The following is a 25,558-nucleotide window of genomic DNA, read 5'->3' as shown; positions in this document are numbered from 1 at the left end:
ATAATAAAAGCAAAATGGATAATGAAATTAACATAGAAATATCGTCTGATATTTCGCCACTTGATGTTCAAGAAGACATCAAGTAAGGGATGGTAGAGTATGTCTGAATCTTCAAATATTTCAGAGGCTAAACTAAGGAAATCCATTTCAGTTGGTTTTGTTGAACTCCTGCACACATTTATTGGTGCATTAGATCTATTTCTCCTGTTCATTATTCCATAATCAAGAGAAATCCAGAAATTCTTATCAATTATTTTTTCGTTTGTGTTAATTTTAATGAAGTTATCTAATAATTGTGTCATACTTTCCTTCTTTATATAATGTAATGGACTTAGGCCAACAATATTCCTAATGTTGAAGTCTGCACCACTTTTGAGAAGATCGCGAAATGCACGGAGGTCTCGGCAGAGGGCAGCATAATGTAGAGCTGTGTTGCCGTCATCATTCTTTGCATCAAGATTGAGAAACCTCTTGTATTCAAGGAGAATCTGCAGACACTGGTAATAATTAACCTCATCACTGCTGTGGGAATTGTGACACATGACTGTCATGTGTAGTGGAGTTTCCTGTTCTTCACTGCTTACTTGAAGAGCACCATTTATGAGATCTTCTTGTGTCATGCTGTCCACAAGTCTCCTGAGAATCTTGTGATGGCCATGTTTGGTGGCCAGTAAGACTGCAGACAGGATGTTGATGTTATCCTTTTTTGTTGGGGATGCACCATGCTTTAACAATTCATCCACAAATCCTAACAATCCGCGTTTACTTGCATACTGCAACAGTGTATAGCTCCCATGGCTTTCGTTCAACACTGTCACCCTCTTTGCACTAGGAGTTTTCATAGCATGTAGTATACTCCGGAATTCATCAAGGTTCTCATTTAAAAGTTCTTTTAGTAATGCATCAGCTAAAACAGTTAGTTTATCACAGTTCATCAAGGACACTCTTTTGTCAGTTGAACTGTCTATTTCTGATATTTCCAGTCTATTCATCATGAAGGTCCACTGATATTTTTTAGCCTCAGAAAATGGCGTAGAATTGGACAGATCGAGTCGATTAAAGTCTGTATTTTGACAAGACATTATGGCTTCAAAGCAGCCCTCAAAATCCTTGTCTGGGCTCCTTGACCTACCTCTTGGTAATATATGTAGGGGCGTTTGACCAAAAGTGTTCTTGATGTTGGGATTAGCGCCACCTTCTAGTAGAATTAAGGCATTTTTTATTTCCCAGCATTGTCACATAATGGAGAGGGGAGATCTTTGTCTTGGTCTGAAAGAAGGATAAATGATGGGGTATTATTTTCATAGCCTTGTTGAAAGTGAGCTTTACAGGTACTCTAATTGCAAATATTACTAATGATGTATAAATACATATAGGTATATTCATCACATACAGACAATCCAAATACTTCAATTTATTGACATTTTTTTCACTTCTGATGAAAACTATAGAAGTCAAAATTTAAGTTTTCTGTGTGCCCGTAGAAGCATTAGTAGTGAAAATATGGATAAAACTTTATTATTCCTTCTTTGTTAATTGTAGTATGTAGCTTAACTCTTTTATCTTTGCATAGGACTGAGTAATCAGGCAAGCTTATTCAATTGTAAGTATTGAAGAACAATTCCTAGTTGACATGAATATTTTTCTAGCAAGTAAGTGAACTGATAAAGTGAAAATATGGTCACTTCAAGTTACTTCAGAGAGCAAGGTTCTAGAAAATTAAATTTTTAAGCCTAATGGGCATATAGGTACTGTACAGTACTTATTTTAATCCATATTTAAGATTGAATAACAACTTGAAAACAAATAATGTAAAATTATAGTAGTCTACAGGGCACCAGTAGAGATTCAATTTTATGAAATTTAGGCTTTTAAGCCAAGCACTATGGCACTCGTGGCCATTCTGTGCTTAAGACAGAAATAAGGGAGTTGAAGTGGCTGGACAGCAAGATAAAGAGATCGAGAAAATAAAGGAGATGAAGTACAAGGATAAAAAATTGGAACTGAGAGAAGGCCCCACAATTGCACTGAAGAAGTATTACTTGGAGATGTGTGAAGAAAAATTGGAGGAAAAAATTCTACCTTGTGGAGCAGATCATCCTGCATGTCCTTGGGTAGACTTGAAGCCGGGGTTGTGAAGAAATTGTCTGCACTGTATTTGTAACAACGATCTAAATCAGCACTGGACAAGTGACTCATGGCAAATTGTAAGGCCTTTGGGTCACCTGTGAAAAGAATGAATAATTGTAATGCAAATAGGAAAAAGTGTGAATTTTGTAACTCAGTATAAATGCGCTGAGATCAAGTGTGAATGAATCAGTGAATAATATTTTTCAGCTGCACTGGTATAGACAATACCATTTGACAATTGTATAATTCAGGCCTTTGTTTCATTAATAATTTTCTTAAAGTATTCTATACAGGTGAAACATGAATTGATCATCAGCATATAATAATATTTTTAAAGAGGATTTCAACTTTTCTTTTCAAAGTAGGGCACATACTTTTATTAAGTTAGAGTGACAATTCCTAACATTATTGCAGGAGAGATGAATGGGAACCTTACATTATGCGATAACTTTCAAAAACTGAAATTCAATTGAAAATGGTAACAAAATTAATAATCATCAACTACACACTTTACATCTTCCATACGAATAGTATCTGTTAAATCAGTTTCAATGGAATTAAATGCATTTCAATGGAATATCTCTGCTAGAGGAACACGTGAAATAACTTTAGTTAGTTGCCCCAAATAAAAAAAAAAGTTTGTTCTCAATTGGTGGAAAATCCCTCATAAAAGCTTTGAAAACTCAACTTTGCTGTTATAAAAACATGAAACATCATCAAAAATTAAGTCTCGGAGAAACTTGAATGGCAATATGTAAACAGGTACACAAAATCCAGTACAGTATGTACGTATTAATTAATGTATTCTTGATTTTCAAATGTGATGAGGAATGGTAAACTGGACATAAAACCCGTGGGAATGACCAAGGGAAAGTAATGTACAGTTGGGAAATATTTAAGTGTTCACAGAAAAATGATTTGTAAAAATCATAGGCTGAATATAATGATGGTCAGATGCATATAAAAGGAATGGAAAAATGATTGGTGATTAGTAAATGAAGACCAGTCACATACACTTTCAAATCTAGGTCTCTACACCAGTAGTTCACAATGTGGCACCAAGTGGCCAAGGCAAGTTTCAGGGTGCCCATTAAAAAAATTAGGGAGGTTGTGATCACAAAAATTCTACCCTGTTGCCTCCAGACGTCAGTTACAATGAATTTCATTCTCCATATTGTTGGACTAAATTTTTCTAAGTAGAGCATGAATATGCATTTAATAAATATATACTGATTTTTTCATGAAGGATATAACAAAACTGGAGTACTTTTTATCATTAATATGTTTGGGACTAAGGGGTCAGAGAAATATTAAAGATTCCAAAAGGGGCCTTGAGCTAAAAAGGTTGGGGACCACTGCTCTACACACCTAACAACAACAACACATATATATGTACTTATAATATAATATATATACAGGCGGTCCCCGGGTTACGACGGGGGTTCCGTTCTTGAGACGCGTCATAAGCCGGAACATTGTCAAAAATCCTAAGAAAACCTTACTTTTAATGCTTTGAGTGCATTGAAAACTATGTAAACTGCATTCTTATGGAATTTTTTATCAAAAAAACCTTCAAATATTGATTATTTTGCATTTTTGGTGTCATATTTCATCTCCCAGATGAACGTTGTAGGCGTCGTAACCCTGGAACATGCGTCGTAACCCTGGAAATAACGTCTATTGACAAGCGTTGTAAGCCGACACCGTCGTAACCCGGGGACTGCCTGTATATATATATATATATATATATATATATATATATATATATATATATATATATATATATATATATAATATAGAGTAGTACATATAAAGTCTATATACTATACTTGACAGTTAGTCTACTGCAACCACATGTCAAGAGGTAGGTTATTTACAATCTAAGGAAGGATAGCATGTTGCTAAGTAACCAATTGGTTCCTAGCCATGTAAAACAATCTAATCCTTCGGGCTAGCCCTAGGTGAGCTGTTAATCAGTTCAGTGGTCTGGTTAAACTAAGGCATACGTACTTAAATTTTTTTCAATTCATGAGTAGTTTTGCATAAACTGCCCAACAACCAACAATCTATACATCCATTAATCTGAGTTTTCATATCTTCAAGATGTGATCATCAACAAACTATACTCGGTTTTTTTCCATCTGTCCATCGGCCTGTGTTGTTTGCATATAGTAACACTGCATCCCGGGCTTTAGATAGTTACATTCAGCTTACATTCAACAATAATAACTATCCTATTTCGAATATTAACGGTGTAATTCGCATACAGTAAATTATTAAAACACTTTTCAGTTGCAAATGTACACCCAGATATCCTTTTATTTACCTAAAACTTACACATAGCATAACTATTTAAAGCCCGGGACGTAGTGTTACCATACAAAAACACCACAGGGGGATGGACAGTTGGAAAAAAATAGAGTATAGTTTCCGAGTTATTCTGCTAGTAGATATTTAAACAATAAATATCCTACTGAATTTATGACCACATGACAACGAATAAACATTAGATATTTGCCTTAAACAGTTACAACTAACCCAGATTGAACAGATATTGTGTTAGAAAATTAGTTATGACCGGCTCAGAAATCTTAGGCAGTACATCAAATAGGGTATTTCAAACCCGGGAAGAAATGATAGTTTATTAGTGTCCATTTTTCCACTAACAGACAAGCACAACTGTTGATCAGATCAAAAAGCATGGCTAATCCATTACATAAACTTCGATCAAATACAAAAGCGCAAATAATACTGAAATAAAGTATCTTACTTGTTTTCCAAAGTTACCTTTGATTGCGCAGCAAAATGCAGATATTGTATCCTCTGACCCTAGACAGCTGCTTAAATATTGGGATGATTCATGCAATTTCAGTGACAAGGGGATCCACAAATGACCGTCCTCTCGGTCAGTGTTTTCCACGAATGATCGTCATCTCAGTCAATGTTTTCCCTAAATGGCAGTTGTCTCAGTCAATATTTTCCTTAAATGACTGTTGTCTCAATCAATGTTTTCCCATGAGTGACCATCATCTCCATGTTTTCCCCACGAATGACCGACATTTTAATGTTTTCCAACAATTGACTGTCATCTCAATCAATGTTTTTTTTTTGAATGACTTCTTGGTTCAGTTTTTGACAAATGACCATTGTCTCAGTCAATATTTTCCATGAATGACCTTTGTCTCAGTCAATGTTATTCTTGAATAACCATCGTTTCAATGTTTTCTATGAATGACTGTCGTTTCAGTCATTGTTTTCTATGAATGACTGTCGTCTCAGTCATTGTTTTCCATGAATGACTGTCGTCTCAGTCATTGTTTTCCATGAATGACTGTCGTCTCAGTCATTGTTTTCCATGAATGACTGTCGTCTCAGTCATTGTTTTCCATGAATGACTGTCGTCTAGTCATTGTTTTTTTCCATGAATGACTGTCTGTACTCAGTCATTGTTTTTTCTCCATGATGACTGTCCTGTGACTGTCAGTCATTGTTTTCCATGAATGACTGTCGTCTCAGTCATTGTGTTCCATGAATGACTGTCGTCTCAGTCATTGTTTTCCATGAATGACTGTCGTCTCAGTCATTGTTTTCCATGAATGACTTTGTCGTCTTCATCAAGTTCATTGTTTTCCATGAATGACTGTCGTCTCAATCATTGTTTTCCATGAATGACTGTCGTCTCAGTCATTGTTTTCCATGAATGACTGTTGCCTCAATCAATGTTTTCTATGAATGACTGTCGTCTCAGTCATTGTTTTCCATGAATGACTGTCGTCTCAGTCATTGTTTTCCATGAATGACTGTTGCCTCAATCAATGTTTTCCATGAATGACTGTCGTTTCAATCAGTGTTTCCCAGACATGACTGTTCACTTCAGGTCTTTTGACAACTGCCCGAGAGTCTTGTAGGAATTCAGGCCAGTGATCACCCCAATTTCCGTCAAGTTAAAAAAAAATAGAAAAATGGAAAAGAATTTTAATGGCATTCACAAAATTGAAAATGTTTAGAACCAAAATGAAGCATTAGTGAAATTAGGCAAATGAAAGACATAAGAGTCAGTGTTGCAATAATTAATATGCAAGCATTGTGACACACCAAACATAACTAAAATTGACCTCATTTAGATAGGTAACTTCATTAAAATCATTAACAAAGTTAAGAGTTTAAAGAACTATTGTCTACAAGCACAGGCACCTAAACTGCAAGCATAATGCAAAGTGCAAAGTATTTTACTCTCAAGCAGTGTGAGACATTACTATAGTCTAACCAACATGATTACGAACATGAACTAGTGCATTTGAGACGTTGCCACTTTTCCCAAATGTTATTGATAAAACCTCGTGTAAAAGTTGCCACATCTCGTAATACTAGTTCATAACTTTGTGTGAATCCTTATACGACAACCTTTTATTAATTTTATTGGGGAAAATGTTCTCTGAAATGTTATACTCTTCCTAACATTGCCACCGTACATATTACCAAACTCCATATTAATGTATTCATAAACATTAAAATTTGTTCTGCTATGTTTCAGGCTCATTACTTTGCAAGTCTGGTTCCCTTCTGTTAATGATAAAACGTTTATCTCCACTGTTGAAACTGTCAACTAAACCTCCCTCAGCCTCCATCATCTTTGTTATACTAACAGTAAATAACCGTCTACGCCATTCTGCACTAATTGGTATATGTTCGAATCCCGGCAAGGGCGGATGCACTTTTATATATTACTCCGTTGAGTGTGAGTTATTCAGGTTTATTCGTGGCTTATCCATTTACGCACACACACACATATATGCCAAAGATGGTTTAACTCCAAAGGGTATCAACTCGTAAGTTTTATGTACATACAAGCGTCCTATAGCAACTAGGATTTAACACAATAACCGCCATGCAAATAGAGTAGACCTATAGATTACGATAAACCTTCCCAAACATTTTGAAAGTAGGCCTACCGTTGATCAAGGCGTTTCGCATCTCCCTGTAATGATCTCGTTGTGAGTGAACCACGTTGAGTGGCACTGACGCATTATCCTGGTTAGCCATCGTCATCTGTAAGTATATATAAGTACAAGTAAATAAATGGTTAAGTGAATTATTAAGTTATTAGGTGCATTATTAAGCATACGAGCCAGATAGTTAGGGGCTGAGTGAACGCACTAAAACTGGACTATAAGTGATATGTAAACAGATATTAAAGTCGATGGTTACCTCGTAAACGAGACGAGACAATTTTTATTGTGCACACATGCTCATACATACACACATACATAAGTACACATACACACACATACACACACACACACACACACACACACACATATATATATATATATATATATATATATATATATATGTGTGTGTGTGTGTGTGTGTGTGTGTATGTATTTATGTATGTATGATGTATGTATGTATTTAAGTTTGTTATGTTAATCAACACACACACACACACACACACACACACACACACATATATATATATATATATATATATATATATTATATATATATATATATATATATATATATGACTACGTTACATCTTCATGCAGTTGTTGTCATGTCTCCAACTGCGTGATCAAATGACCTGCGACATCATAGGTCACTGACTTTTAACTCTACTAGTCTATTAAACATTCATATGACCTTCGGTTTGCATAAATAAAGTGTCAAGAAACTCCTAAAGTTTCCGGTCGCCAGGAAACCCTAAAAAATCTACGTATCAATCAGTCAGTCAGTCCTGCGTTTTCTGTGAACTGGCCCTAGGCTGAATGAGGTCATTCACCCGTGGATGGTAAATTTCCGTTACCATTTAAAGCGCAAATTCTGTTAACACTATTTCCAGTTTCCCTCTGCCCGGCAACTGGTTCTGTTCTTACCTTACTATCCTAAACAAATTAAATTCCAGAAACGATTCACTACTTAGTATGTTCTGTGCGTTGGAGGATGTAGTACCTACACAGGCTATGAATACAAAACGCAAATTACCTTGTAACATAAGTATGTCATGCCATTTTCTATAAAGAATCTATATAACAGCATTCTAGACTACAAAGGAAAAAAATAAGAACTTGGAATTAATATACGAGATCTAGTTTCGTTGATGGCCAAGTTCCTGTTATCCTGTATAATTTGAATTATTTATTAATCTGTCTTGAAAACACCTGCCTATAATAATATATATATAATGGATATATATATATAATTAATATATATATAATATATCTAAAATATATATATATATATATAGATATATATATAATACTATCTTAAAATATATATAATATATCTATATATATATATATATATATATATATATATATATATATATTATGTATAGCAAATTGTTAAATAAGATTTAAATTGATACTTCGCACTATACCTCAAAGGTACAATCGAATTTTCTCCCTTGGAGTCTACCCTTCTGACAGTCATCAAAATTATATTAACAAATTCTTCACATTTATTTTAATATTGGGGAAACATACTGGTTTCATTTTAACATTCATAACGTTCTCGCTCGAGTGGGGTCAATGAACAACAAACTGACAGAAGAAAGAAAACAAGGCGTGATCCGACCTCCAGCTTACTCGAGGTGCGTGCTAAAATATTCGGTCAAATACTGCGTTGTTTCACCAACGAAATTGAAATAAATACGCTATATTTTATTAGAAATAATTTAACATGCCCATAATTTATTTTTTACATTCTCAATGTGATAAATAAAAAATATCCTACCCTAAAGTTCCTATATCTTTAACTCAACGCAAAACACCTTTTTGAGGCCGTTTTAGCTTTTTCCATACGGTTTTCCGACCCCCCTAACAAGAACAACAATAATAACATCAACAAAGTATTTTGTAGACTTGCTCCCCGAGTAAGCGAAAACACAAGTACATTTCCTATCGGAAAAGAGCGGGTATTGATTTATTTGTCTTTTGTGAAACTCGTTTTAAAAGGCGGGTAACTTTACATCCATATCTGCTCAGTCACGTCACTTCTATTTTTATCTGGCGAACTTTAATGACTCTGGTTTCCGTAATGTTTCTTCTCTTTCACAAATCACTGTTGTTATCGGTTTCCCGTTTGGAGAGAGATCGTTAGGTATGCACTGCAGCGCGTTGTCGACAGATGTTGCCAAACAAGATAAGTCTGTACAATTAAAGTCACAGCACAAACAAAGTACCGGTTCCTTACACTTCACCCTTTCCTCTCCTAAGTAGGTGCGTAAATGATGCTGATCTATTACTTATTTACACCATTTGTACATAAACACCGTACCTCTTTATAATGCTAATGCTCTTTAACAGCGTAATATGACGCGCACCATCCCGATAAATAACACTAAAACACTACTATTTTCGTAAGTCTCAACTGCTGCCTAGTGCCTCCTAGCTCGGAAACTCAGACCCACGATAGAGCAACGTTGTTGCTCCTGCGTCCGGCAGCCGCAACATTCGCCGCCTCTATAACAGTTCGCGGTAGGACAACATGATTCATCCTTTTTGTTTGTGTACGAGACGCCTGATGCCAATTCGTAATTAGTTTACTCCTTAGTGTATGTAGAACATATGTTGCGTGAGGAAAGTTGGCTTTTAATGTTTTTATTTATTTATTCATTTTTTTTTTTTTACGTAATTCTGGAGGACAAAAAGTCACGCACAATGTCGTTCGCCTTTCGTAATGACATCAGCTCTGACTCGGTAGTCGTTTTAGTTTCATGGAAATATTACCTGCATTGTTCTTAATACTCTAGTTTAACGATTGATCACGTATGACAGGCAGAGAGAGAGAGAGAGAGAGAGAGAGAGAGAGAGAGAGAGAGAGAATTTCCCCGGGATTCTACTTCCTATATTTCCTTTGCCGAATTTCTGCACTTTAAGCCGTCTTCATGATATGGAACACCGTTAGGCTTAATTGTGTAAATGCGAAACGACTGCAATTACTGATTAACATTCGTCTTGCATTGCCCAGTTTACTTCTGACAGTTATCGTGCATGGAGTTATATGAGTTATATTATTGTTGTTCAAAAGACGTCACATCGCGAAGTATTTCCTAAGGTCTAAAATTTCGTTGAAAAGACGCATTTCTATCGAAGAAAACGTAAGGCGCCAATTCTGGGAAAATCAGATTCAGATATCAAGTCGATAAGTAAATAAACAAAACACGTGAGCTCATTGTATCGAAGAGACAAAAAAATAGTTGAACTCACACGCAAACGCCCCCTCCCCCCCTCCACCAACACACAGAATGAGAGAGAGATAGAGAGAGAGAGAGAGAGAGAGAGAAGAGAGAGAATTTGCTCTCTGTGGGAGGGAAACCTGTATTGTCGTACAGGCGAGATGAAAATAAATTCCGAGAACTCTCTCATGACGCAGCAGTTATTACTGTACGTATTAATTCAATGATAAGTGTTTCCTTCTCAGTAGGAAATACTGTTTTCCTTAAATACACGCCCATGCATTTTGCACGTACACACACATACGCATATATATATATATATATATATATATATATATATATAATATATATATATATATTATGTGTTTGTGTGTTCATTATTTGCTTTAAGTAAATGTTTGTCTAATTTTACTTTTGAATTGTATGTGGTTAAATCTAGTTTACGTTACATGAAGTGTTATATGCCCTCATTACTGAAAATAAATAAAGTATCCAAGTGTAAAGTATAAGTCGTAACTATATATATATATATATATATATATATATATATATTATATATATACATATATACTATACAATATACACATACACATCATTACATATGCATATATATGTTATAATTCCCTTTCAGTAATGGAGTCATGGAGCAGTTAAGGGCCAATTGATTAGCAGACATTCGTTGAATGGGAAGACGGGAGATTCTTGCGTCATCAAAGGCGCCTGCAAGTCAAAGAAGGTATGTGCCTCCACTTTGCTTTTCCTATTGCTCGTCTTCATGCTTTAAACTTTATAATGTGTGCTTTACCTTTTCTACTTTATAACGTGCGTTTTACCTTTTCTGTTTAATAAGAGCGATGATAGGTTTGGGTGTCTTCCTTACGTATTGTATTCGTTATTTATTGTCCATCTTCACCCTGTGTATTTTATAGTTTGGATTTTGTAAAAGCAAGCCTTATACTTTGCATTTTATAAATGCAAGCTTGCGAGCTTTATATTCTATTAGTACGAATATTCCGTCCTGTGATATATCGCTCAGCAAAATAATATGAAAATGCTCACATTTTTAATAATAATAATAATAATAATAATAATAATAATAATAATAATAATAATAATAAGCTCTGGAATAAGACTAGCAGAGGTTAATATCAGGAGAGGGATCTTCCAGGGCGACTCACTGTCCCCACTACTCTTCGTAGTAGCCATGATTCCCATGACAAAAGTACTACGGAAGATGGATGCCGGGTACCAACTCAAGAAAAGAGGCAACGGAATCAACCATCTGATGTTCATGGACGACATCAAGCTGTATGGTAAGAGCATCAAGGAAATAGATACCCTAATCCAGACTGTAAGGATTGTATCTGGGGACATCAGGATGGAGTTTGGAATAGAAAAATGCGCCTTAGTCAACATACAAAAAGGCAAAGTAACGAGAACTGAAGGGATAAAGCTACCAGATGGGAGCAACATCAAACACATAGATGAGACAGGATACAAATACCTGGGAATAATGGAAGGAGGGGATATAAAACACCAAGAGATGAAGGACACGATCAGGAAAGAATATATGCAGAGACTTAAGGCGATACTCAAGTCAAAACTCAACGCCGGAAATATGATAAAAGCCATAAACACATGGGCAGTGCCAGTGATCAGATACAGCGCAGGAATAGTGGAATGGACGAAGGCAGAACTCCGCAGCATAGATCAGAAAACCAGGAAACATATGACAATACACAAAGCACTACACCCAAGAGCAAATACGGACAGACTATACATAACACGAAAGGGAGGAGGGAGAGGACTACTAAGTATAGAGGACTGTGTCAACATCGAGAACAGAGCACTGGGGCAATATCTGAAAACCAGTGAATTCGAGTGGCTAAAGAGTGCACGGGAAGAAGGACTAATAAAAGTAGACGAAGACCCAGAAATATACAGAGACAGGAGAAAGACAGACAGAACAGAGGACTGGCACAACAAACCAATGCACGGACAATACATGAGACAGACTAAAGAACTAGCCAGCGATGACAATTGGCAATGGCTACAGAGGGGAGAGCTAAAGAAGGAAACTGAAGGAATGATAAACAGCGGCCACCAAAGATCAGGCCATCTGAACCAGATATGTTCAAAGAACGATAGACGGAAATAACATCTCTCCCATATGTAGGAAGTGCAATACGAAAAATGAAACCATAAACCACATAGCAAGTGAATGCCCGGCACTTGCACAGAATCAGTACAAAAAGAGGCATGATTCAGTAGCAAAAGCCCTCCACTGGAGCCTGTGCAAGAAACATCAGCTACCTTGCAGTAATAAGTGGTATGAGCACCAACCTGAAGGAGTGATAGAAAACGATCACGCAAAGATCCTCTGGGACTATGGTATCAGAACGGATAGGGCGATACGTGCAAATAGACCAGACGTGACGTTGATTGACAAAGTCAAGAAGAAAGTATCACTCATTGATGTCGCAATACCATGGGACACCAGAGTTGAAGAGAAAGAGAGGGAAAAAATGGATAAGTATCAAGATCTGAAAATAGAAATAAGAAGGATATGGGATATGCCAGTGGAAATCGTACCCATAATCATAGGAGCACTAGGCAGGATCCCAAGATCCCTGAAAAGGAATCTAGAAAAACTAGAGGCTGAAGTAGCTCCAGGACTCATGCAGAAGAGTGTGATCTTAGAAACGGCACACATAGTAAGAAAAGTGATGGACTCCTAAGGAGGCAGGATGCAACCCGGAACCCCACACTATAAATACCACCCAGTTGAATTGGAGGACTGTGATAGAGCAAAAAAATAATAATAAAAATAATAATAATATGCAACAAATTTTGACTTAGTTAGAAAAACCTTTACGTAAAAACAGTTAGACTGCATTGTCACATACGAATATAATTCGATCTGAAACGTAAGTTTAAATCCGAGCAGTGTGAAGTTGATGCTTAGGGTTAAAATTATTATTATTATTATTATTATTATTATTATTATTATTATTATTATTTTATTATTATTATTATTATTATTATTATTATTATCAATAAGTTGTTTATAAAATGGCAGCATTAATCGAACTAATTTTATAATGAAATCAGCTTTTTTAACAGAACATGTTTATGAGAGGGACTACCTCCTTCCTAAATTATTATTATTATTATTATTATTATTATTATTATTATTATTATTATTATTATTATTATTATTATTATTATTATTATTATTTGCCCGCAAGAAGTATTCCAACATTCCAATAACAATTACACGAATACAGTACAGACAGTTACACGATAGTTGAAAAATCAGTTAAGGCAAGTTGTCACGAGATGCCTTCAAGTACAGTAACTGTAGCAGGAAATACAGTAACTGTGGCAGTAAGTCAGTAACAGTAGCAAGAAGTACTGTAACTGTGATAGTAAGTACAGTAACTGTAACAGGAGGTACAGTAACGGTTGCAAGAAGTGCAATAACTGTAGCAGGAAGTACAGTAACAGTAACAAGAAGTACAGTAACTGTGGTAGGAAGTACAGTAACTGTGGCAGTAAGTACAGTAACTGTAACAAGAAGTGCAATAACTGTAGCAGGAAGTACAGTAACTGTAGCAGGAAATGCAGTAACTGTAGCAAGACGTGCAATAACTGTAGCAGGAAGCACAGTAACTGTAACAGGAAGTACACTAACTGTAGCAAGAAATATAGCGTGACTGTAGCAGGAAGTACAGTAACCGTTGTAGGAAGCACAATAACTGGAGTAACTTAATTTTCGAGAATGCTAAATTACAGAGTACGATAATGATCTCGCGTGTAAGAAAAAAAAATGACTTATGCAGGTGAGGATGGCAATCATGTCCTTTCCACTTGTTGGGATATTCCAATTACGCGACAGATGTTCTTACTCCCGCAAAATGTAAATATTAGTGCAGGTGGGAAAGGGTAAACTGAATGATCTAAATTGCCATTCTCTTCGATCTATGCCGCGCAGTTGGAACTTCCGAAGTTCAAGCGAAAATACAAGGCATTCCTACCCTGACATACCTTTCTTCTTGTATTTTAATACTTTTTGATCTATTTACCTAGTTACGGATTTTTTTCTTAATAAGTGGAATCTCTTCTTTCCGTATTTCCCCTTTACTTCCTCTTACTTTTTATTATTGAACACCATATTCTTTGGAAACTTGAATTTCAAGTCAGTGGCCCCTGTCGGTTTGTTTCCTATGAACAGGTGTCATCTTCTGATAATAATAATAATAATAATAATAATAATAATAATAATAATAATAATAATAATAATAATAGAGCTTGATTTCATCCTCACTCCTAAATGTACCAACTCATTTATTCCACTTGTATTTTCACTCATTCATTCATTCCAGTGACTCAACTCCAAGGCGAATTTTCACTCGTTCAAGTGGCGCTACCCTCACGCATATTTTCACTCATTCACTCATTCCAGTAAGTCAAATCCAATATGTATTTTCACTCATTCCAGTGGTTTAGCTTCAACATTTATTTCCGCTCCTCTCATTCAAGGGGCTCAACTCCAACATGTATTTCCACTCATTCCAGTGACTCAAATTTAACTCGTATTTTCACTCATTCCAGTGACTCAAATATAACTTATTTTCACTCACGTATTCCCGGGGTTCTCGGGCCTTATTCACTCTCTGGTAGCAGGTTTTCCATATGAAAGTTCTTATCACAATTTCCCAATAAGAGTTCAGTGCTTGTCTTCTAGTGAAATGTATGATCACGGATGCATAGGATTTTGTACAAAATAAAGTTCGTGAGCATGAACTGACAACCAGCGACTAATAACACAAACTAAACGTGGTTAGAAGAGAGGATGTGGTTAGGATGCAGACTTCATCTTCGGTTCCTAGCCAGCTGTTGCACGGTCTTCTCCAGGTGTTCTTAGTTGAATATAATAATGTGCAGTTGCTTGCAGCCTATGCTTGCAGTTTAACGAAATAATGGACAGTTTGCGCTGATTGCACTGCCGAAGAGTTGGCACGGTTTTTCCAACTTTTCTAAGTCTAGTTATCATTGTCAATGTCGAAAGAAGCTACAGAAAACTGGTACATTCGATGTTAGCAAAATGCATAGAAAAATTACTATAATAACGGTCTCCTTTGCAATGTTGTGCAATTAAGACTTCAGACATTCAAGCGGAGATGTAATACAGTACTTCCCTAAAACCATTTTCCTTACCTTTTTAAGATGATTTATTTGGGTTTTTATTTGTTTGTTTACCAACTTATTAATTTCTTTTATAACTGCTCTTCTCTTTCTGCATTTTCTAATATCTTCTCTTAATTTTTTTAAATGAGCACTATATTATTTGGAAGTTCGAATTTCAATTCAATGTCTTCTGTAGGCCAGTTCCATGTTATTCATCTTCCGTATTGTTTATTTTCCGAATGAATAACAATAATAATAATAATAATAATAATAATAATAATAATAATAATAATAATAATAATAATAATAATAATAATAATAATAATAATAATAATATCTGCTGTCATGATATTCAAGAGTATAATAAAATCTCATTATATGTAGCTTTTATTTTGAACGGGATTTCTCATTTTGACTTTCATTTTATCTCAAAAGAAACTTTCATGGTCGATAACTTAAATTTTAATGGAATTTCTCCAAATATGCGAATCTCGCATATTTGGAATCTAGCTACGGTTCTCATAACGTATGCTTTTCTTTTTAATAAATGAACTTGACCTCAATGGAATTCATTTTAACAGTTCCCATAACTAAGAACTTTCCTCTTAAAAGAATATTACAATATCTAGCTTTCACTTTAATTCATTTGATCACGTAAAACTAGCAACAATATTTAAATTAAATGCAGAAATTATAAGCAGTGTAGGAAACCGTAATACGATGTAGTGTGCACAAACTTTATTAAGACTTAAGTCAGTACATTACTAGAAAATTTTCAATATAAGAAATTGGAGGAACAAACTGATAACCTCAGAATGAGGCAGATTATTCTTGGAATGATCTGGAGTTATGAAATTTAGGCTAGAAAAGAGGGACAAGAAGATTAACGAGATCCACAAAGTAAAGGGGGACAAAGTACAATCATCTTAAGGAGGAACTGGGAGGTAAACCCACAGAGGCAAAAGGAAATCAAGTTTAGAGAGGCTGCTATAACTGATGAAAGGAAGCGGGAATGGAGGTAAAGTAAAAGGCTGCCAGAATGTGGGTTCAGCTAGGGGGGTTGAATGAAGGGATGCCGCAGGGTAATGATGTTGGACTGAGAATATTCTTGGAGATATCGCTTCTTCTCTGCCACACCTGTGGCTTGTCAGCGGTCCTCCGACTTCTGAATATCGTATTATGCAAGGCAAGAGGCTGGTTTGATCTTGAAAGACATCTGCTTCAGCGTCTGACGATTGTTATACCAGTGGTGCCAATGCAGACCCTTTTCGGTCACTGACGAGGGCAGAATTGGGTTGGTGGGACCCGTGTGTTCGCAGCCATTATACCAAAAGCCACTCTTCCGGTCGGCTGCACAGTGGACACTGCCTGCAAAATATACCAGGTCAAGGTCAGGTTGAAATGAGTTTCGTCTCGTCTCGTCTCACGTATAATAAAATTCTGAAATAAGGAAGGAAAACCAAGTTTTTCCGTAATTCTGTGGTGGTTGAAATCGTGGTGAGGTCGAAATGAGCTTCAAAGATGGTTGTTTCATGCACATTAAATAGAATATTTACTTATATCTAAATGAGCTTTGACGCTACAGAATAAAGTGTGGTTCGGCGGGAGTAGAAATGAACACTGACTTAGAAAATAATCAGAAAACCTATTAAAGACAACTTTGAGAAGGTGACCCTTCATGCTGAGGAGCTTGAACTGACGATTATTCTTCATCTCGTGAAGAATGGTATAGAGACGGAATGGAAATTTCACGACAAGAAAATGAATGGAAAAATTGTTTCTAAATAGCCTCCTCCCACCTTCCCTCAACCCCCACCCCTCCCCTCCCCTACCAGGAGATGGAGAACTTCCAGTGTATAGTGCAAATCGAGTGAACGTGCCATGTTTGCCGCTATTCTTGTCAGAACTATCAAGTGTTATGGCAGTCAATTGGACGTACAACGGTTGTCATTAACCCTGGCAGAAGAACTTTCAGTGTAATGCAAATCAACTGAACATACAATGAACAAACAATGTTTGTTGTTATGCCTGTCAGCAGAATATTCAGTGTGATGCAAATCGAGTAATCGTACAATGTTTGTACTTACAGAAATCTCGGCATCATGTACATTGTATATACAGTTTGTCGTTATCCTAATCAGAACTCTCAGTATAATTTAAATTGAGTGAATGTACAATGTACGTACAATGTTCGTTGTTATCCCCGTCAGAACTCTGAGCATAATGCAGATTGAGTGAACGTACAATGTACGTTTATTGTCATCCTTGTCAGAACTCTCATCGTAAGTGACGGTTTTGAACAGATCTTGCACATACGAGTTTGTCATAATCCCTATCAGGAACCACTGAGCATAATGCAAATACGGTTTGAACATATCTTGCACATACGATGTTTGTCATCATCCCTATCAGAACCCTGAGCATAATGCAAATAGTGAACATACAATGTACGTACAATGTGTATGTTCGTACAATGTTTGTTGTTATCCATGTCAGAACTCTCAGCGTAAGTGATGAATGAACATACACTGTACTTACGATGTTTGTTGTCATCTCTGGCAGAACTTTGAGCACAATGCAGATCGAGTGAACATACAATGTACGCACAATGTTTGTCGTCATCCTTGGCAGAACTCAGCATCAGTGACGAGTGAGCATACAATGTACGTAAGATATTTGTCGTCATCCATGTCAGAACTCTCAGTATAATGCAGATCGAGTGAACATACATTGTACGCACAATGTTTGTCATCATCCATGTCAGAACTCTCAGTATAATGCAGATGGGTTGAACATACAATGTACGTAACATGTTCGTCGTCATCCTTGTCAGACTCTCAGTATAATGTAGATGGAGTGAACATACAATGTTCGTAAGATGTTCGTCGTCATCCTTGTCAGAACTCTCAGTATAATGCCGATGGAGTGAATCATGAATGTACCATGTTTGTCATTATCCCGGACAGAACTATCTGTGTAATGCATAATCGAGCTAACATGCAATGTCATCTTCCCTGGTAAAACTTTCTCAGCGTGATGCAAATGGAGTGAACATACCATGTTTGTCATTATCCCTATCAGGCGTCGAGAAGAGCATTCCGCTATGGTAGGTCAGGGAGTCCCCAGCGGTTCCCGAGTACCCTCCAACGTGCAGTCGATATTCCCAGTCGGCATTGTCCACCATGAAGCTGCTGTACTCAGCATAAACTGCATTTTCATTCCAGTCCTTCATGTCCACTCGAAGCATCTGCATTCTCTCGCTGGTCATCTTGTGAAGAAAGTCGTTGCCTGTAGATGATGAATGTTAAAAGTGTTAGTTGGACAGAGAACTGTGCAAAATCTTTCATCATTACGTTAGTTGGACAGAGGTGTCGTTAAGCACTTCTTAAAAGCTTTAATTGGGCAGAGATCTATGTAATTTCTTTTATTATTATTATTGCATTAATTGGACAGAGGTGTCGTTAAGCACCTTTTAAAAGCTTTAGTTGGACAGATTTGTGCAAAATCTTTTATTATTACTATAGTTGGACAGAGGTGTTGTTAAGCACTTTTTAAAAGTGTTAGTTGGACAGAGATCTGTGCAAAATCTTTTATTATTACGATAGTTGGACAAGGGTGTCGTTAAACACTTTTTAAAAGCTTTAGTTGGGCAGAGATCTGTGCAAAATGTTTCATTATTACGTTAGTTGGACAGGGGTGTCGTTAAACACTTTTTAAAAGTTTTAGATTGGGAGAGATCTGTGAAATTTCTTTTATTATTATTACATTAGTTGGACAGAGGCGTCGTTAAGCACTTTTTAAGTGTTAGTTGGTCAGAGATCTGTGTGAAATCTTTTATTATTACATCAGTTGGACAGAGGTGTCGTTAAGCACTTTTTAAAGCTTTAGCTGGACAGAGATCTGTGTAATTTCTTTTATTATTATTACATTAATTGGACAGAGGTGTCGTTAAGCACCTTTTAAAAGCTTTAGTTGGACAGAGATGTGTGCAAAATCTTTCATTATTACGTTAGTTGGACAGAAGTGTCGTTAAGAACTTCTTAAAAGCTTTAATTGGGCAGAGATCTATGTAATTTCTTTTATTATTACAATAGTTAGACAGAGGTGTCGTTAAGCACCTTTTAAAAGCTTTAGTTGGACAGAGATTTGTGCAAAATCTTTTATTGTTACGTTAGTTGGACAGAGGTGTTGTTAAGCTCCTTTTAAAAGCTTTAGTTGGGCAGAGATCTGTGTAATTTCTTTTATTATAACGGTAGTTGGACAGAGGTGTCGTAAAGCACTTTTTAAAAGCTTTAGTTGTGCAGAGGTCTCTGTGATTTCTTTTTAAAACGCATTTGTGGGACAGAGGCTACCGCAAGTTCTTTTTTAAGCACTATGGATGGGCAGAGATCTTTGTCACTATTACAGAGACATCTGTAAGTTCTTTTTTTAATGCATTAGTTGGCGGAGATCTTTATAAGTTTTTTTTTATAACTTAGTAGCGGGGCAGAAATATCCGTCAGTACTTTTTAAATACACTAATGGAATAACACAGGCCTCTGTAACTTCTCTTTTAAACGCATCAGTTGAACAGAGATGTCCATAAATTCTTTTTTAAACACAGTAGTTAGATAGAGATCTCAGTAAGTTCTTTTTGAAAGGCACCAGTTCTCTTTAGGTTCATTTCTAAACGCATTAGTTGAGCAGAGGCCTCCGTAAGTTCTTTATTAAACTCAGCAATGGGACAGAGACCTTAGTAAGTTCTTTTTAAATGCATTAGCGGGGCATAGATACATGCAATTTCTCTTTTAAACGCATTAGTTGAACAGAGATCTCCATAAATTCTTTTTTAAACACATTAATTGGACAGAGACCTTAGTAAGTTTTATTTAACAGGCCTTAGCTGGACAGAGATCTTTTGAAGTTCTCTTTTAAGCACATTAGCTGGACAGAGACCTTAGTAAGTTCTTTTAAGAGGCCTCAGCTGGGCAGAGATCTTTGTAAGTCCTCTTTTAAGCACACCAGCGGGACAGAGACCTCAGCAAGTTCTTTTTTGAATATATTAGGTCGGCGGAGTTCTCTTTTAAACGTGTTAGATGGACAGACCTCAGGTAGTTCCCTTTTAAACTCATCAGTAGAGCAAAGACCTCTGTAAGTTCTTTTTAGAAGGCACCTCAGGGACAGAGACCTCACGAAGCCCTCACCTATCCAGTATTCTGTCTCTGGGTCGCCAAACCCGAGCCTGTAATACCGCCAGCCCTTGTTGAAGTCGACTTGTTGCTCGCGCTTCCTCCTAAGCAAAATGGTGGTCCAGCCGCCATCTTCTCCCTCCATGTCACACCAGACACGGACGCTTTTGCCCACGAAGCCACACCTGGGAAAAGAGGGAGAGAGAGAGAGAGAGAGAGAGAGAGAGAGAAGGAGAGTAGAGAGAGAGAGAGAGTAGAGAGAGAGAGAGAGAGAGAGAGAGAGAGAGAGAGAGAATCAGGTTGCCATTTGAGGAGTTTTTTTTCCCTGGGGAATAACAACTCGCTAATGTGGAGAAAACTCACATTCTGTGGAGAAAGCACTTGCTTGTGTTGGAAAAAAGCAGCTCTTCGTTGAGGTGAAAAAATCTCTAACCTTCCTTAAAAATGAAAACAACACTTGCTAGTGTGGCAAAGGCAAAGCTCCTTATGTGGAAAATCTACTTCCTTATGTGGACAAACAACTTGCTGTGTGGAAAAAGCAGCTCTCTTATGTGGAAAATCTACTTCCTTATGTGGACAAACAACTTGCTGTGTGGAAAAAGCAAATCAAAGCAGATCTTTCTTATGTGGAGGAAAAAATCTACTCCTTATGTGGACAAACCTGTGTGGAAAAAAAGCACTCCTTATGTGGAAAATCTACTTCCTTATGTGGAAAAACAACTTGCTGTGGAAAAACAAAGCGCTCTCCTTAATGTGGGGAAAATCTACTGTCCTTATGTGACAAAACAACTTTGCTGGTTGTGGAAAACAAAGGCAAGCTCCTCCGTTATGTGGCAAAATTCCTCTTCCTTATGTGGACAAACAAACTTGGCTGTGGTTGGAAAAAGCAGTCTCTCTTTGGGTGGAAATCTACTTCCTTTATGTGGAAAACAAACAACTTGCTTGTGTGGAAAAAAGCAGCTTCCTTTCTTATGTGGAAAGTCTCTAAAACTTCCTTAATGTGGACCAAACCAACTTGCTGTGGTGGGGGAAAAAAGCCAAAGCTCTCTTTAAAAATTGGAAATCTAGGGTGTCCTTAATGCGGAAAAATAACTTATTGTGTGAAAAAGAGCTCCCTTAATGTGGAAAATCCTAGTTCCTTATTGGACAAACAACTTTATTGTTGGGAAAAAAAGCAGCTATCTTAGTGGAAAATCTACTTCCTTTATGTGGACAACAACTTGCTGTGTGGAAAAAGAAAAGCAGCTCTCTTATGTGGGAAAATCTCCTTTCCCTTATTGGGTGGAAAACGAACTTAATTTTGTGGGAAAAAAACAGCCTTCCATTATTGTGAAAAAAATCCCTTAGTGGTCCTTATGTGGACAACAACTTATTGTGTGGAAAAAGCAGCTTCCCCTTAATGTGGAAATCTTAGTTCCTTATGTGACCCAAACAACTTATGTTGTGTGGAAAAAAAGCAGCTCCCTATGTGGGGAAATCTAGTTCCTTATGAACAAACCTTGTTGTTTGGATCAGCTACTTAGTTGGAAAATCTAGTTCCTTATTGAAAAACAAACCTTGCTAGTTATGTGGCAGCTCCCTTATGTGGAAAATCTAGTTCCTTATGTGGACAAACAACTTATTGTGTGGAAAAAGCAGCTCCCTTATGTGGAAAATCTAGTTCCTTATGTGGACAAACAACTTATTGTGTGGAAAAAGCAGCAAAAAATCCCTTTATGTGTGAAAATCTAGTTTTCCTTTTATTTTTGTAGGACAAACACCTTATTGTGTGAAAAAGCATCTCCTTTTCCCTTATTGTGGAAAAAGAATCTTTTTAGTTCTATTTTGGTGGACAAACAACCTTATTGTGGAAAAAGCGCTCCTCTAGCCTTTTCCCTTAATTGTGGAAAACAACTAGTTCTATTGTGGAAAAAAGAACCTTATTGTTTGGAAAAAGCAGCTCCCATTATGTGGAAAAATCTAGTTTCCTTATGTTGGACAAACAACTTGCTGTGTGGAAAAAGCAGCTCCCTTATGTGGAAAATCTACTTCCTTATGTGGACAAACAACTTATTGTGTGGAAAAAGCAGCTCCCTTATGTGGAAAATCTACTTCCTTTTTGTGGGGACAAAACAACTTATTGTTGGAAAAAGGAAAGCAGCTCCCTTATGTGAAATATCTAGTTTCCTTTTTGGTGGACAAAACAACTTATTGTGGGTGGAAAAAAGGCGCTCCCCTTTATTTGGAAAATCTAGGTTTTTCCCTTAATGTGGACAAACAACTTATTGTGTGGAAAAGCAGCTCCCTATGTGGGAAAATTCTAGTTTTCCTTAATGACACGAACTTATTGTGTGGAAAAAGCAGCTCCCTTATGTGGAAAATCTAGTTCCTTATGTGGACAAACAACTTATTGTGTGGAAAAAGCAGCTCCCTTATGTGGAAAATCTAGTTCCTTATGTGGACAAACAACTTATTGTGTGGAAAAACAGCAACTCTTGTGTTATCTACTTCCTTGTGGTTGGAAAAAGAAGCTCCCCTTATGTGGTAAATTACTTCTGTGGGTTCCTTGTATGAATAACTGATTAAACAAGTTATTTATGTGGAAAAACAACTCCCTTATGTTAAAAAAAACTCACTTATGTAGAAAAACACATACCCTTCATGGAAAAAAAGCACTGATATATGGCTAAATAAATAAGTTTTCCTTGTGCAGAATTACAACAACCTTATGTAGAAAAAAGCTCACTTATGTGGAAAAACAACTCACTGATGTGAAAAAACAACTCCCTTCTGTAGAAAAACAACTCCTTATGTGAAAAGACCTTCTGTAGAAAAAACAACTCACTTATGTGGAAAAACAACTCACTTTTGTGGATAGATCGTGTAGATTCCGCTGACGTTTTTCCCCTGATGGAAGAGATCCTGGCAATCTCGAGGCCTGCGGAAGAAATCATTCAGTGTTGAAGAGAAATGCAAAGAATTAAGATGTATATATCGACTTGATGTAAAGGTTCCCCCCACCTTTTTTTTTTACTATCTCTTGATATAAAGGTTTATATTCCTAATGTATGAGAATGCACACACACACACACACACACACACATACACACACACACACACATATATATATATATATATATATAATATATATATATATATATATTTCTTATTAATAATGTAAGCTTTGTAATGCAATTATAATTGTGGTAATATGATTAATTCACCTCAGAACCTGTGTATCATGTTATGTAATGTATGTTTTTGTGTTCAGATTCCCAAATTTAAAGATAACATGTGTTAAGTAGTCCCACTTTTCATTTTGAAGTAACGTAAGACAGAGAGAGTGGAAGCTCATAAGCCTTTGAAGAGGGTTGTTGTCACACTTTGAGAATGTCTTAGCTAAGCTGATTTCTTTATCGGCACAAACACGTGCATAGGGACCTCCCATGCCGCATCGAGTCCTTTGAGAACCTTCCCTACAAGGATGTTTAACATAGAGAGAGACTGCTTTGTCCGAGCAGAACTTGCTGTTATTCAACCCCTTGAAAATAGATGAGTTAAGCTAATTTTTATTGTCCCGATCGGCCCTGTAACGGAACAAGGGGCCTTGTTCGTTCTGCTCAATATCACTATAGAGATGACGCATATTTACGCATATAAAAGATTCATTCGCTTTTGAGACATAGCGGTGTGCGTTAGAGAGTGTAGCATTGCTCTCAAGTCTCTCTCTCTCTCTCTCTCAAAATCTCTCTCTCGCGCTCGCTCGGTTGCGAGGCTGTTTCATTAACTTAACGTAGCTCACATTAATTTTGTATTTAAGAAGGTCACTCAGTAACTGTCTGAATGTATGTGTTGTTTGTGGAATCTGAACATAGTATTACTTCTATTAGTTTTGTGAAGGCGCCCACAAAAGTGTAAAGGTGTGTAACAGGCCTTTAAGCTGCAGCTGCGTAAACAGGTATTTTTACAAATGTTTTGAAATGCACTTCGAGGTTTTATTTTACCAATGGATAAAATTATAATTTTTATATACCTTTATCTTTTGCTTTGTTCTTTTGACATATCCATTTTTATATGCTTAATGTTTGTACTGTCAATGCTTTAATTGTTTTCATGTTATGCATTATGTTTTTGCATTGTCTTTATTTTGTTTAATTAGTTTGAATAATATTCTATTATGTAATTGTTTGAATCTAACACTTGCAAATTAATTTGTATTTAATTAAATTCCATTTCAAATTTAATTATTGCTTTATAATTTAATTTAGTTAATTTTCTTGATAAACTTTGATTTAATTTTGTTTAAGAATTAATTCAAGAATTAATTAAACTTTTGTTTTCAAGTAATAACAATTTCCCTTAGATTGTGAATTTCACTTATAAATTTTGAATTTAGAAACAAATGTTTGTATTTAAAATTTATATGAGCATTTCATTTAACAACCAGTATTAAGTATCATATTTTATTTTGTTTAGGTAGAAATATAAAGTGATAATTGTGCCGTTTCCCACAAATAAATCAGAATCAGGGAAATACTTAGATTTTAAATTGTAGAAGGAGTGATGCCCTTTAATTAAGATTACCTCACACCTATTTTAATGAACTTAGACTGATTGTTTTCTTGACTGTTCAGTTATATAAGGGATCACTATCACCTTTAGAGTATTCAGTCGTTTAGTATTTGTGATGAAGGGTCAGGTGTCTGGCTGTAGTGAGGTAAGTAATAACCAGGTACTTGAACAAACTGTGGCCTAAGTACAAAGGGTGTCCCAGAATCAGGAATAAAAGGGTCTCTTGTACTAGCAGGTACAAATGGTAAGTGTAGGAACCAGATAATTGGCAATTTGGGTTAACAAATATCAATGGTGTCCAGACACAGATCTTTGACTACTTCGTGTACCAAGTATTAAT

The 25,558-nt window shown here is 36.3% G+C and overlaps 3 protein-coding genes across 10 annotated transcripts in view; all 3 read right to left on the bottom strand.

The window, feature by feature from the left end:
- LOC135225577 (delta-latroinsectotoxin-Lt1a-like) overlaps positions 1-992 on the bottom strand; it is a 1,755-nt gene extending 763 nt beyond the window's left edge. Inside the window, exon 1 of the mRNA XM_064264846.1 lies at positions 305-992. Coding sequence (XP_064120916.1) covers positions 305-992 — 688 coding nt within the window. The remainder of the gene's footprint in view (positions 1-304) is intronic.
- Positions 1-9,611, bottom strand: part of LOC135225629 (uncharacterized) — a 58,493-nt gene extending 48,882 nt beyond the window's left edge. For 2 of the 8 annotated variants that reach the window (XR_010317050.1, XR_010317051.1), the window contains exons 1-4: positions 9,101-9,611; positions 7,083-7,179; positions 2,083-2,225; positions 1,133-1,269 (exon numbers count right to left, since the gene is read on the bottom strand). Coding sequence is in view for 6 of the 8 variants with exons in the window: in XM_064264943.1 (XP_064121013.1) it covers positions 1,186-1,269; positions 2,083-2,225; positions 7,083-7,179; positions 9,101-9,106 (330 nt within the window). In the remaining 2 variants the exon portion in view is untranslated. Of the gene's footprint in view, positions 1-6; positions 1,270-2,082; positions 2,226-7,082; positions 7,180-8,865 lie in introns of those variants that run through there. The other 6 variants (XM_064264943.1, XM_064264945.1, XM_064264946.1 and 3 more) reach the window with 6 other exon arrangements.
- Positions 9,612-16,225: 6,614 nt separating this feature from the next.
- LOC135225628 (techylectin-5A-like) overlaps positions 16,226-25,558 on the bottom strand; it is a 10,799-nt gene continuing 1,466 nt past the window's right edge. Inside the window, exons 3-6 of the mRNA XM_064264942.1 lie at positions 23,513-23,584; positions 20,683-20,852; positions 18,557-18,787; positions 16,226-16,867 (exon numbers count right to left, since the gene is read on the bottom strand). Coding sequence (XP_064121012.1) covers positions 16,677-16,867; positions 18,557-18,787; positions 20,683-20,852; positions 23,513-23,584 — 664 coding nt within the window. The 3' untranslated portion in view covers positions 16,226-16,676. The remainder of the gene's footprint in view (positions 16,868-18,556; positions 18,788-20,682; positions 20,853-23,512; positions 23,585-25,558) is intronic.

This window comes from Macrobrachium nipponense, chromosome 13, assembly GCF_015104395.2.
Source record: "Macrobrachium nipponense isolate FS-2020 chromosome 13, ASM1510439v2, whole genome shotgun sequence".
Classification (NCBI taxonomy): Eukaryota; Metazoa; Arthropoda; class Malacostraca; order Decapoda; family Palaemonidae; genus Macrobrachium; species Macrobrachium nipponense.
This window is presented reverse-complemented; position numbering and strand designations above follow the sequence as displayed.